At 30.6% G+C, this 14,213-nt stretch overlaps 1 protein-coding gene across 1 annotated transcript; it reads left to right on the top strand.

Moving 5' to 3' along the window:
* Positions 1-232: 232 nt before the first annotated feature.
* LOC126738403 (KICSTOR subunit 2-like) lies at positions 233-14,164 on the top strand. The gene is made up of 8 exons (XM_050443720.1): positions 233-431; positions 6,161-6,301; positions 6,363-6,505; positions 6,566-6,842; positions 6,899-7,080; positions 7,137-7,254; positions 11,700-11,792; positions 13,960-14,164. Exons 1-8 carry the CDS (start codon positions 351-353, stop codon positions 14,128-14,130), a joined length of 1,206 nt encoding a protein of 401 aa, XP_050299677.1. The 5' UTR covers positions 233-350; the 3' UTR covers positions 14,131-14,164.
* The last annotated feature ends 49 nt before the right edge of the window (positions 14,165-14,213 follow it).

Here is a 14,213-nt window from a genome sequence, read left to right as displayed (position 1 = left end):
TTTATTATTCTGGTGCTAAGTATAGTTGCCAAGAATAAAAGAACAGCATTTTTTATTAAAGAAAATAGCTTTATTTTTAAAAGAATTATGCTTCTATAGTACTTAGTCATCTGAGATGTAGTAAAAATAAAAAATTGGATAATTAAACTTGGCAACTGTGTAGCTAGGCTGTAGCAAAGACTATTATTTTTTGAAAGAATTGGAGAAAATGTTAGGTTCTAACTCCTGTCAAAGTCAAAAATTTTATTTGTTTTTGTTTACATTTTTATTCAATCTGTTTTTATTTTTTATATATATTTTTTAAATTAAATCTTGTGGCCTGTGCTGCTTTTTATTGGATTATTGTTATTATGGAAAAGGAGGATGAATTCCTCTTTAATTATTTTACCTTAATCGCCCAGTTGTGTTTCGAGAAAGCAAAAGACAATGTGGTAAGCAAGAAAAGTAAATCCAGAGCATATTTCGAGAACTCATAGAAGATCTACAATTTTACATAATTTCCCATGAGAACTATAAAGTGAATTATTACCAATTAATATTTTTTCACCATTATAATTTAATTTTCAAGTTTGTCAGGGATTTCCGAGTCATTTCATTAAAACTCAACACTAAAAAAAAAATACTGTTTTTTTTTAAGAATAGGGGCGATTTAGTTGCAGTTTATAAATCACTAGTTGAATTGGTGTTACACTTTTTAGTTATATGTAAATTTAAATATAAATATTATGTTATTTTAGCTTGGAAAGGGCTTTATAACATTCATTCTATAAGTTAAATATAATTCAATGATACATTCTTAAAATTATATATTAAAAGATCGATGATACCCAAGAGAACTTGTAAATATTATAATTATAAGGTCCATGTATGTGTTTACAATATATAATTACATACATTAACATCAAAATATTTTCTACATTACTAGGATGCACAATTACAACACAAGAGTCCAATGTGAGAAACAGATTCCACTTCCTCTTGATTGATTGAAAGTAATTTAAATCTTCAATACATTAATTGTATTGGTCCAAAAGCATATAATACATTACCTATAGAAATCAGAGACTATAAAAACATAAACCAATTTAAACAGCATAGGAGGCAAATAATTTTTGAAAAATGGAATAAGTTTGAGAAAATATTCTCTCAATGAATTAATGGTTACAAATATTTCTATTTTGCATGTATGCATATTTTATTTTATAAGTCTTATTATTGACTCTTATTTACAATTAGCTGTGTAAAATAATACAAACATAGTTTACTATTGAAAATATTTGGCATATACAGATAGTCAAAACATCTAGGTGCTTAATAAAACTTGATCTAATATTTAGATTATAATTAAGGAATAATTATTACACACCTTGTGAATTTTGATATTATATAAATTAATAGACAAATAATTTATTCAAGCTATTGCATACAGTTTACATACTTAAAAAAAAATAATTGAAAAGTAGCTTGTTAAAACAAGACAGTATTTTACACACAAAACACATATAAAACTAGATTAAACAACAATGGCACTTACAACATGTTCAAATCTGCAAGTATTGGTCAAAAGAATAAAAAATACATTTGATTATTTAATAATGTGTCACCCTTCGATTAAAATTCTTAATTGGTAAAGCCTTAACTAATATCTAGTAACATATTACAATCTCGACATCTTCCCAGATGCCTATAGACAGATACCAAATTGATTCTTACATGAGCAATATAGTCATGGATATGTGAGCTCGCAACTGACCCTCACACTGTTTAATATGCAGCAAACACTCCAGCACATACAAACAAAGCACAGTCAAGAGACCAAGACTAACATAAACCTTTTTACAATCATCCCTATAACCTAAACCAGCTACCACTCTTACTGCATTTCTTTATAAGCCAAAAATCGTGCTTATCTCTGCTGTAAGGCGTCAGGCAAAAATTGCATACCAAAGATCAGAATGAAAAATGGCAAAGTATGATATTCTTAACATATCAGCAGATATCTAATTACAAAGGTTTCTGAGCACATACAGACCCTTGTTGAGTTTTCTCAAAAGATCATTATGATTACCCCATTGCAGGTTTGGGGCCAAAATTACTCCCCTAAAACTTACCTCTGACGCCTTTTTCTATATTTGACCAATCTCTCATAGAGAATGTCACCTAATGTGTATTATCACCATTTAAAAGCAGCCTGTTTGAGACAAAACCAATTTTCAGTCTTCTCCTGTGCTGCCACGGATCCAATTAATGAATTTTAATTTGAGTTATGCATTTCCAAAACTGATTTAGTCACTTTTTTCAAGTGGAACTAAACTACATACTAAGATCTACCTAAATCTGCCACAGGATTCTGCTGCGGAAGCTTCATCATTATGGATTTCGGGGAGTTTCATCTTCTTGGTTTGCTTCCTATCTGCAAGATCGGCAACAACGAGTGCTTGTAGGATCTAAGTACTCTGATTACCATCCTATCACCTTGGGAGTTCCTCAGGGCTCAGTTTTGGGGCTTATACTTTTTCTCCTATAAATAAATTATCTTACCAATCTTAATTTACGGGGGAAATTTACTCTATTTGCCGATGATACCACACTTCTTTGGCACAGCCCAGACACAGATACTCTGCGAACTATATTAGCAACTGATCTTCAGGCAGTAAATATCTGGTTTGAATCAAACTTGCTGTGAAGCGTGCTGTACGTTACATCTGTGGGGCTAAACCAAGAGATTCCTGTCGCCCATTATTTATTAGGCTGGGCATACAGTCATACACACTGTCTTCTCCCTCTACATTCAGGAAGTGGCCTGCTTACTTTTTGCAAATCGCTTTAAATTTATAACCCCAAATCCAAGATACTTAACGCGTCAAGTGAACGATCTAAATCTTCCAATCCCCTCCTCCACATTAACTAAAAAATCTATTTTCTACGAGGGAATCAAAATTTTCAATTGTTTACCAGGTTGAATCAGGGAGGCAACATGTATTGACACTTTTAAACGTAAATTAAAAATACTTTTGACCGAAAAATGTTACTATTCACTGGATGAATACTACGTCGACACATAGTCTAATTTTCCCTAAGTGTAAGTTTACAGTATTTGAATTTTATTTGATTTGTTTGTATGGTTTGAATTCTTTGCTGTCTTATACTTGAGGGGATAATTATGGAATTTAATTTACTTTTTATGTATTTTTTTTCTGCTGTTCTTATGTATTGTTTTCTGATGTTTGTTTGGAACTCGAGTGTGTATGGGGTGTAGTGGTTAAGTTTAGTGGTAGTAATTTAAGGTAGCTTTGTTTAGAACAATTTTTTTTTGTTAATAACAATAAAGCATTTTTCTTTTTTTTTAATATCATAAAAAGGTAATAATAATATAAAATAAGGTACAGTTCCAAAGCTTGCTTTATTCCCATGAAATATACTGAACCATAATATTACAGGTGCATAACTAATCTAATACATAAATTAACTACTCTTTTATAACATCATCTCAAGTATTTGGGAATATTGGATGATTTGTAAGTAAGGAAGAAACCATCGTAGATACAGAAGAATATTTAAATATTTTTGCAAGATTTGGTACTGTATTACAACTTTCAAAGGATCAAAAGATTTTACCATTTCAAATTGAAAGAAAAGTCTCAAAAGGCTTTTAAAAGTCCTCAAAATAAAAACTTTTCATTTGCACTGACCAAATGTTTTATTTTATCGGGTAATAATGCAGGCATTATTGCATTAAGAGGTAAACACACACCGTTCAAAAATGACTTTGGAACAAACTCTACCATTTTTAAAAAAGGACAGTCTGCTGCTTCTATAAGACCAACAGAATTTAGTGTGGAAAAAAATGATAAGGCAGAAAAATGACAAAATGCTAGCAACATGGTAACACTTCACTTTGGAGTAGATTGGAAGAAAAATCCAATGCTTAAAAATTGGGTATTTTCAAGAACAGCCCTTTGCCAGCTTTATTTCAATGGCTTCAAAAATTGAAAGGAGGCATCTTAAGTAAATTCAGTTTATATTTTCATGATGTATTGGCCAATCAAACTCCATCCCATGATATGAAGCACACTTGCTCCAAGTTGCAGTGTGATTTTTACCAAAAGTATGTAGACAATAAGAAATGTGTGTATGAAGAATTGAGGTGATAAAATGTTTTAGGATGGTGAATTTCCAAAAAAAATATGACAAAATGTTAGCAACATGGTAACACTTCACTTTGGAGTAGATTGGAAGAAAAATCCAATGCTTAAATATTGGGTCAAGGCTATACAGGATGAAAATAATTTAGATTAATCACTTGAGGAAATAATGCAAAATGAAGTAGATGAAGAAGAAGCAGCTACTGAAATACCTGAAGAGGAAGAATTACTAGTATAATTTTTTGTCAAAAAAATGTTTTTTATTACTTTGTTAATATTACTCTAGTCTTACGTAATATAGACTTACTATACAAGCCAAACAGTTTATTTTGCAATGACTTATTTATAAAAAAATAATTCCAAAATTGTTATAATTAATTTGTCATATTTCCAAAACTAATCTTTTTGTTTTTTTTAATCTAATTTTCTTGGAATCTTTTTAGGTTTTAATTCTTATAATACCAACAAAAATTAAACAGTGGCTTCTTAGTAAATAATTTATTATAACGATTTTTTTTAATATCTTAAAATTAAGCAAAAGTGACAAAACAAGTTCTGGAAATGGGTAACTCATTTGAATCTGCAGATTAAGAAGGAGTTGTATCATCAGCAAATTTTGCAAGAGTTCTCCCTTCAATCATGATGTAATTGATCAGATTATTTATATCAAATCAAATATGTTTTATTATCACATAATATAAAATGTTGCTGAATTTAATATAAAGTAGCTAAAAATGGTAACTGTGCCTAACATTAATAGATAAAATATGTATCTCAAAATGTCACAGTAAAATTAAAATGTCAGTATTTATATTAATCATTTAAATATTACATAACAAAGCATAGTAAGTAAAACCCTTTAAAATAGCAATACCTAAAATTATTCAAAATCTGTATGCTAAATATTCATCTATGCTGTAAAAACCAAATGAGATCAACATTTTTTTTGACACCAAATCTGAACTTCCCATAGGTTCTAAGTGCTTTCAAGGCAAGGGGCAAATGGTTAAAAATCCTTTTATTGTTGAACAAAGGAGACTTTTCTTTTAATGAATAGTAAGGGATTGGCAAACCTATTAGTTGAGATGCATGAGTTCTAGAAACGTTGGTAGAAAAAATAGTGGCCTAATAATGCATTGCGCATATGGTCTCCTTTATAAAAATACATGCCAATGTCAGTATTTTACCACTGATAAAAATTTGACAGAATTAATCACTGGGGACAACACAGTACAGATTGCATAAGATCCTGATGAGACTTTCAAACAGATATTGGCAACTGATTTTCAAATTTCAACTTGGAGTCAATTATAATTACCTTCAAACATTCATTTAAATTATAAATTTGTTTGTGTCTCAAGGTTATACTGTTACAATATACTGTATGGTTCAAAATATTAGTCTTGGAGACACTAAATGTTAAAAGATTGGCATCACACTAGAGTTTAATAGGTTTAAGATCTTCTGTATATGGTATATACAGAAGATAATGGTATCATCTGCAACATAAGCCATACTCTCATATATTAGGCAAATAGTTAATATACAGGATAAATAGTAGTGGACCTAATACTGAACCCTGATCTTAATACCCCCAGGCCAACAGAACACTCCAGATTTGAATGAAGAAAAATGTCTGATCTAAGGTCCTCTTCAGCATGGGATCCATATATAGACTCAAACATTTTACATTATATACATGCTTGAAGCAAATCACAGATTGGCCTCGAACTGTGCATCCAGATAGTGAGATTGTTGTGTCAAAAAAGTGTGACTGTACCTTAATAAGAAGAAGATCATGCTAAATGCCTCTGTATAGGCAACATCAACTTGACATATTTCCATTGCAGCAAACAGAAATTAAACATATTTCAATAAGTTGGTACAATAAACCAAACTTAAATTGACTGAATCAATGTAATCTAATGTTAGTCCTTATTTAATTTTTGTTCTCGATTTTATATTGAATCGTTTACTTAAAACACAATAATGATAACAAAGTCTTTATATTGTAGGAAAAGGATAAACCCCCAAAAAGTCCAGCGACACCATGGACTACATTCCTCAACGTCCTGCAACAACTTGCCACAGCAGAAAAAAACTATATGGATATGGGATTTTTGCAGAATAGACAGAAAAGTTTCCTAAGAAAAGATGTATGTACCTTTAAATTAATAAGTTCCAATGTCACTTATTCCAGGTACACTTTTTTCTTAGAATTCATTAAGGGCCGTGTATGAATACATGAAAAACGACTTGAGAAAGATAGAAGATAGCTGCAAAAATTCCAATCCAAGATTACAAAACTATTGCCAGAACATTATGCAACTTTTAAATGCTCGAGTGAGCCTAATGGATTTGTATCCTTTTGTGTTTTTCTGTAATACTCCTCTACTTGCTTAAAACCTTAACTATCTTAGGTATGAAAAAATCTACAACGTTACAATGACGAACAAACTAATGAACTATATGGACATGCTAAACATTATTGAAAACATTATTCAAACTCACTATCTCGGGTTCACCGATATCACCCTCACACCTATGAAAGCCGTTTTTAGCTTAGAATGTGAGGTTCTTCAGCAAATGTTCAAAGCCATGTTTGAGTTACAAAATTTACAATTTTTACCTAGTTTAGCCTCAATACATGGGGCGCATGCGAGGTTAAATGCTTGGGAAAGTAAAATGCAAAGAGAAGTATGTATGTGTAACTTATTTACTGTAAATCAATTTGAATAATAATAAAATTTTAGATATGGAGATTGGGTATTTTCAAGAACAGCCCTTTGCCAGCTTTATTTCAATGGCTTCAAAAATTGAAAGGAGGCATCTTAAGTAAATTCAGTTTATATTTTCATGATGTATTGGCCAATCAAACTCCGTCCCATGATATGAAGCACATTTGCTCCAAGTTGCAGTGTGATTTTTACCAAAAGTATGTAGACAATAAGAGATGTGTGTATGAAGAATTGAGGGGATAAAATGTTTTAGGATGGTGAATTTCCAAAAAAAATATGAAGCAGCTTGCATAGTTTTGCTCTCGGATGGTCGTCTAAGCTGTGAGGCCGCCAATTATGAAAATTTTCCCGTTATCGTTTCGTATCCTTTAGTAAGTTTCATAGTTTTGTTTCCGTTTTTATTAATTTATTTATTTCTATACAGGTTGGTTCAGTTTCGAAAGCGGAAACTTAAATGGCATATAGAAAATCTCGAAATAATATCAGTTGGCAATGTAAACTTTATTCGAAAAATGCTTTGTTACAAGGATACAGTGTGTCAGAATTTTAATTAGAATATTTAAATTTGATTATATTTTCAAAACTACTTTAGATATTTAATTAACATTTGGTACATTTGGATAGGAAAGATACATAGATTAGCAAAGATACATCTTTTTATGAAAACAAAATTATTTTGCTTCAACCAGTGGCGTGTGTAGGGACACATCTTCGCACAATTTTAATCAGTGGCGTAACAAAGTAGCCACGGGCCTGTGTGCTAAAATTTTGCCGGGCCCCAAATAAAATGAAAAATCTATAGGTTATTATAAAAAAAAGTAAAACAATTTTTTAGGAAGAGCTATATATATTCTTTATGTACAGCGAACAAACAAAACAGGTGACACTAACTCACTATAATTTAAAAAAATTTAAACAACATAAAATCAAAATAAAAACCAATAAAATAATAAAATAAAATAAAAAACAGATACATAAAATAACAACAAACAACAATATTTAAAGAAAAAAACACTAAAACAATTATAAACTCCAAAAAAACTTTTTTCCTTTTGAATGCGCAAAATCGGTTATTACATTAGCAATATCTACTTTTCGAGCTTCGTCATTTTCTATGGAAATAATTGCTAAAGCTGATAATCTTTCTTCAGCCATGCAATTCCTTAAGTATGTTTTTATTAACTTTAATTTTGAAAAAGACCGTTCAGCCAGCTGATGCAACCGCAGCTAGAATGGCCAAAAAAATATTACAAGCTGTAAGAATCTCACTGAAACTCGAAGACGAAAAATAATTTTTAACATGAATAAAATCTAATAAATCAAAAATAGACGTTAAATTATTTAAGTCGTGCTTAAAACATTCTCTAAAACGAAGCACCTGGAAAGAAATTGTATCCGCAATATCTTCCGAATATTTAAGGTGCAGAGTTTGACACATTTTGTGAATTTCAATGTCAGAAAAAGAAGGATCTCGTAGAATACTTGGGGTTAAAACACGAAAAACGGAATTAATTTTAAAAATCCCAGAACTTCGATTTTTTAATTGAGTTGTTATTATATCTATTGTTTTGAAAAAAACGTTTATTCTCCACCAATCATCATTTGTTTGAACTTGATATTGGTTGTTTTTATCGTCAAAATATATTTTTGGTCTTGATATTCTTTTATTTTTAAATTCATTACTGGTGTCCAATTGCCCTACTAATTGAACAGCTTCGGTTTTAATAAAATCAACGTCATTTCTTATTTTATTTATGGTTTCATTAGTTGTCGTAAACATTTTGGACGCAGCTTCAATATTTTGATCTTTTTTTTTGTAAAATTTTTGGTAGTAAAAGTATCAATAACTTTTAATATTTTAGTTTGAAGGATAATAAGAAAAACTGTTTTAAATTCTTCCATGTGCTTTCTTAAAGATTTTGCTTCAGTAACTTCTGATCTATTTATTGAGGTTAAAATTATTTTTGCCAGTGCTTTTAAAATATCTACATATCTAAAACGAAGAGCTTCTAATGCATCGTGTCTTGATGACCATCGGGTAGGTGTCAATTTTTTTAAAGTTATTTTACTCTTAATAACACTTTGCAAAAGCGCCCATTGTTTAATGCTATGGCCAAAAAAAACAGACATTCTCATCTAAATCATAAACATTTCTGACGTCCTCAACACTTTTTACAACGTCGTTCAAGACTAAATTTAAATTATGTGCGGCGCAGTGCTCATATAAGGCGTTTGGTGATACTTTTAAAATCTCGGCTTGAACACCATATACCACTCATATTTGCCGCGCCGTCATAACCTTGTCCACGAAGTCTTTCTAAGGGTAGTTCATTTTTGCGTAGAATGTCTAATATCGTTATGCTTAAAGCCAGACCAGTTTGGCTTTTTACTGGAATAAACCCCAAAAATAATTCCTGAATTATAATTTGGAATGAATTATTTTCTATAAAATTTGTGGTTACATATCTTATAATTACACTTAGCTGGTCTATTTTAGCAATATCTTGTGTGGTATCGATAATAACCGAAAAAAATGGAAAAGCTTTTATATTTTTAATTATATTTTGTTTAATTGTGTTACCTAGCAGTTCAATAACCTCGTTTTGAACAACGGGACTTAAGTAAGTGGTAGAATGTTTTTTCTTATTTTTTACTAAATTTTAACTTTAATTGCGTAAAACCGGGTCAAATTTGGCAAGCAGATTTATCACAGATAAAAAACTCCGGGATTTTTAGAATTCTTAGTTTCGTCGTGACCTCTAAATGGCATATTGCAACATGCTAATGTAAGTGTAACTTCTACCACACGCTCCAAAACTTGTCTCCAAACATTAATTTCATGTCGAATTTTCAAATCAAGCTCAACATCGATAGTTTTATTTAATCGCCAGCGACCAAATACGGCGCAAGAAACGTTATGGTTGAGCTTTTGCTCATGCCTGTTGACTGCTTGTTGAAGATGTCTCCAATCATTAGATCCGGCCCCAAGAGCATCGTTAGCCTGCCCAAACAACCAACAAGGTAGGCAGTAGCATTTGTCCAAGACTTTAGAGTAGCAAAGCCACAAACGCTCAGTTTTTATTCCTGACATACTCGTTTTAGTGTAGTAAAAAGATGAAAAACTCCTACCTTGTTCATTTTTAGGAAAGGGGCCTAATGGTCTACAGGGTTCATTAGTAACTAAAAACATTTTCTGTTCATCCGTTAATGCAGTACTAGGATCGTAATATCCTTTATCAGTGTGTGAAAGTGGTTGCTTTGCCTCAGCCACAGCCATTGATTTAACTTCTCCACTAATACTAGGTTTTGGCTTTTTTTTTATAAGAAAATGCTTTTTTATATCGACCCCTCGATTGGTTCTCGGGCCCACACTAAGTTGAGGCCCGTCCCGGGCCCGTGTGCCTCACACACATGGCACACCGGTAGTTTCGCCACTGATTTTAATTGAAAAAAATGATGCGCCACTGGTTTTTTTAGTATAAAAATTATTTCTAGTATCCTTATGAAGTTTGTAACAAAAAATCCCCTTTAAGTTTTTTTTCTTTGAGTTGCCACAAAAACAACAAAATACATACTGACTCCAAAAAAAATTAAACTAAAACAAAAACGAAAATTTAGTGAAAATTTAATTCATCTAGTGAGTTTCAGGAGCAACAACAAAATAAAAAGAAAATTAAACGTAAAATTACAAAATTTGCTCCAAATGTACATTCTTAACCACTTCAATACATTTTTGACATCTTCTAACTAATGCATGTATCGCTGCTGACACTTCATTAGGCTTGCTGAATCCTTAGAATTAAATCTTCCCTTGCAAATATAGGATTTTCGTAAACTTTATCTTTAATAGTACCCCATACGTAATAGTCTAACAGATTAAGATCCGGTGACCTGGGTGGCCACGCCAAGGGTCGAATACCATTAGCAAGTTCATTACTTAAGTCATTTCTCCCCCGTCGGCCAATCCATTATTGTGGCTATTTTTATTTAGCAATTCCCTCACACCTAATCCAAATTATTTCAAAAGTACGAAGTGTACGGTTATTTCGGTTTCTATTTTGTTCATTATTACCACGCAGGACAAAGTTCCGAAAATTCTGATGAGTTCTAATAAAAGCGCGATCATCTGGAGTTCTTCTATTAGGGTAGCGTTTATGATATATTACGTGTACGAAACACTTATAGTAATAATTTTTCGTGTTTAATGGCCTACTTCAAAATTTGGAAAAAAATTAAGGTAGGATTTCCCAATGAATTTCATTTTTTTTTATTAAACTACGTATTAAATGGAAAAAAGCCTGCTGTAATTTTTTCATGTAAATTAAGCGAGAATTCCAGTAGTAATTTGTATCCAAAATAAAATCAGAGACGTGCGATTTCTACAATAAAATTGTGCAAAGAAATTATAAAATTGTTACACTGGTGGAAGTAAAATATTAATTTTTGCTTAAAAAGATATATCTTTATTATCTAAGAAAACGTGCCAAATTTCATTTAAATATCTAAAATAGTTAATAATATTAAAAACATTTGTATATCTGTATCTTTGTAACAAAGCATTTTTTCTAGTTTACATTACAAACTGATATTACTTTGAGGATTCCTATCTGCCGTGTAAGTATCCTCTTTCGAAACTGGACCACCCGGTATATTCTGATATCATCATAAAAACTATCTCGCCTTCAGATTTCACAATTTTAACATTGTTGCCAATATATTTGCGCTATCTATATGTGTAAAAAAAATAACGTAAGTTATTTATTAAAAGTCTTTGAATGGATTCGTTAAATTTATTATCGCAACTTTTTTTTTTTAGAAAAATCCCCCTCAGGTGGACATGATGTTAAAACTAATATCCGAGACTAGTGAGTTTTCAAGCTTAAAGCCAGTCACAAAGTTTAGATTTGAGGTATGTATCCACCTAAATAATACCAAATATTCTAAGGATATCTGGGATATCTGACAAAAAATTGTCATTTTGATAGATGATAAAAAGACGATGAAAAGAAAACAAGTAAAGAGGTACAATGAGAAACTGTAAGAATTAATAATTAAAATAACTTCAAATGCCTCGAACAGATAAAATACGACACCAAAAGCCTGAGAAAATCATTTCGAGCGCCTGGTAGATATACAAAATGCCTGGAAATAAATAAAAAATGACATTAAATGATTAAAAGACCATTTTCATGAAAACATTCTCGACGACTAGAAAATTTAAAACAAGTCAAGAGAAGAATGAAAAGTCATGCCCAATGGCTAGAAATGACGCTAACTGCTTAAAACACATTAAAAAAAACACTGGCGTTAAATGCCTTCAAAACATAAATTAATGCAACTCATGCTGATCGTTCTGCATTTAATAGATCCACCTTTAGCAAAATTGAATCAAAATGTAAAGAACACGAATATCTACCAAGATCACCGGATATATCCCGATTACATTTTTTTATGGGGCTATCTGAAGCCCATATGAAGTTTATGTGAATAGACCAAATAATAATGATGACTTAAAGCAAAGAATTCGATAAGAAATTAGACTAATCGATGCGCAAGTAATTGAAAATGTGCAGTTGGAAGTTTTTACCCACTTCAAAAATGCATTGAAGTAAATGGAACATCAGTTGCAATAAATATTGTAAAAAATTTTATTTTTAATGTCGTATGTTTCATTAGTCTATTAGGTCAAATTTGACAAACCGCTGACCGGTATATCTACAAAAAAGTACCTATTCAGAATATATTCAGTGTTCCATTTTAAAAAATCAATGTTGACGCCATAGTTTCTACTTGAGGTATCCCGTATAGAAATTTTTTATTGCAAAAAACGTGCAAGTGACAATGCTAGTCGACGACTCCGAAAAATAAAAGAAGAAAAAACATCTTAATTTTAATTAAATTGTTTCTTTTATCGTGAATGCACTGTATATCTGGATGAAAACCTAAAATGCATGGAACAAAATTAAGAATTAATCTAGAAATGATTTTTTTTTCTTATAGTTGTCTTATAGTTGTATAGTATAAATGAGAGAGCAAAATCCTTGACCTGGTTAACTTGCATGATCTTGGTATAGTTTTAAGGAACTGCATTAACCATAGAACAGTTACCTAAATAGCTTACGTGCCTAGAAAAAAAAAATATTGTTTTGCTTTAACTGCTGATGCAAGAAATTTCTCTGCTTATGGATGAATTTTTAGCATTTTTTTTCCAGACAATATCTTTCATATTTGCAGATAGTTGAGCCTTTTATCGTTTTTAATAGCCAGAAGGCAAACTAAAATCACCTTAGCTATCGGGAAAATGATAAAAAAACTTCCAGTTATTTTTTAGCTCTTTTAAGCACATGAAATATTTGTTTGTATTCAAGGTGCTCAAACCTTTTAATATAGAACTTTTTAACTAACTTAATTCAGGAACTTTCTTAGTTTTTGAATTATGATTATCATTATGATCTGATTTTTTTTTAAACACTTTTTCACTATCTTTTTTGTTCTCAATTTCCTATACTTCTATTAAATACCATTAAAATAGATATCCAATTAATTTAATTGGAAAATTCTTAATTTTTCCGGTAAGGTATTTGGATTATAACGGTTTATTATTTTGTTTGGAAACGTTCATCATTGAAATAAAATTGATATAAAAATTGAAAATTCTTCTTTTCTTCAACTGACAGAAAAATTTCGAAAAAATCAATTCTGCTTCTGAAAGAATTTTGTAGGTAGAATAGAATTGGATAGATGTACTTTTGAGTGTCTTTTCGATCGTAGTATACAACATACAAAGCACTTTTTATTTATACTAGATATTTGTAAATGAAAAAATATTAACTACAAATTAAACCTATATATAACTTTAACTTAAAGTAAGAAGTGAATCTACTTGAAAATAATAGAGAAAAGAAAAAAGGTGCAAAAACACATTGCAACAAAATATAGTAATGCATCGGTTGAAAAAAATGCATACATAGCTGACAACTTTGGATAAATACTATAAATAGTTTAGTTTGAGAACAATACATGTCTTATGCAATAATAACTTTATTTATTTATTTTTTTTTCTAATTTTTTTTTAGGATCATTGCACTTATTGCCTAACACTGGTCGAACCGAACATTTATTTCGTGGTCTTGTTCCAGTCGAAGAAAACGGAAAAGGACACGTGGATCGGCACTTTCGTTAACGATTTTTGTACCAGTTTACGATTTACTAAAATATTTGTTAGTCTTAAAAACCACGTAAAATAGTTTAATATATATATTATACAAATAGAATTAATAATTTACTATAATACATACACGCCATCGCGCTTGCTTTACCAGAAACCAAC

Source organism: Anthonomus grandis, chromosome 7 (assembly GCF_022605725.1).
Source record: "Anthonomus grandis grandis chromosome 7, icAntGran1.3, whole genome shotgun sequence".
Taxonomy (NCBI): Eukaryota; Metazoa; Arthropoda; class Insecta; order Coleoptera; family Curculionidae; genus Anthonomus; species Anthonomus grandis.
This window is presented reverse-complemented; position numbering and strand designations above follow the sequence as displayed.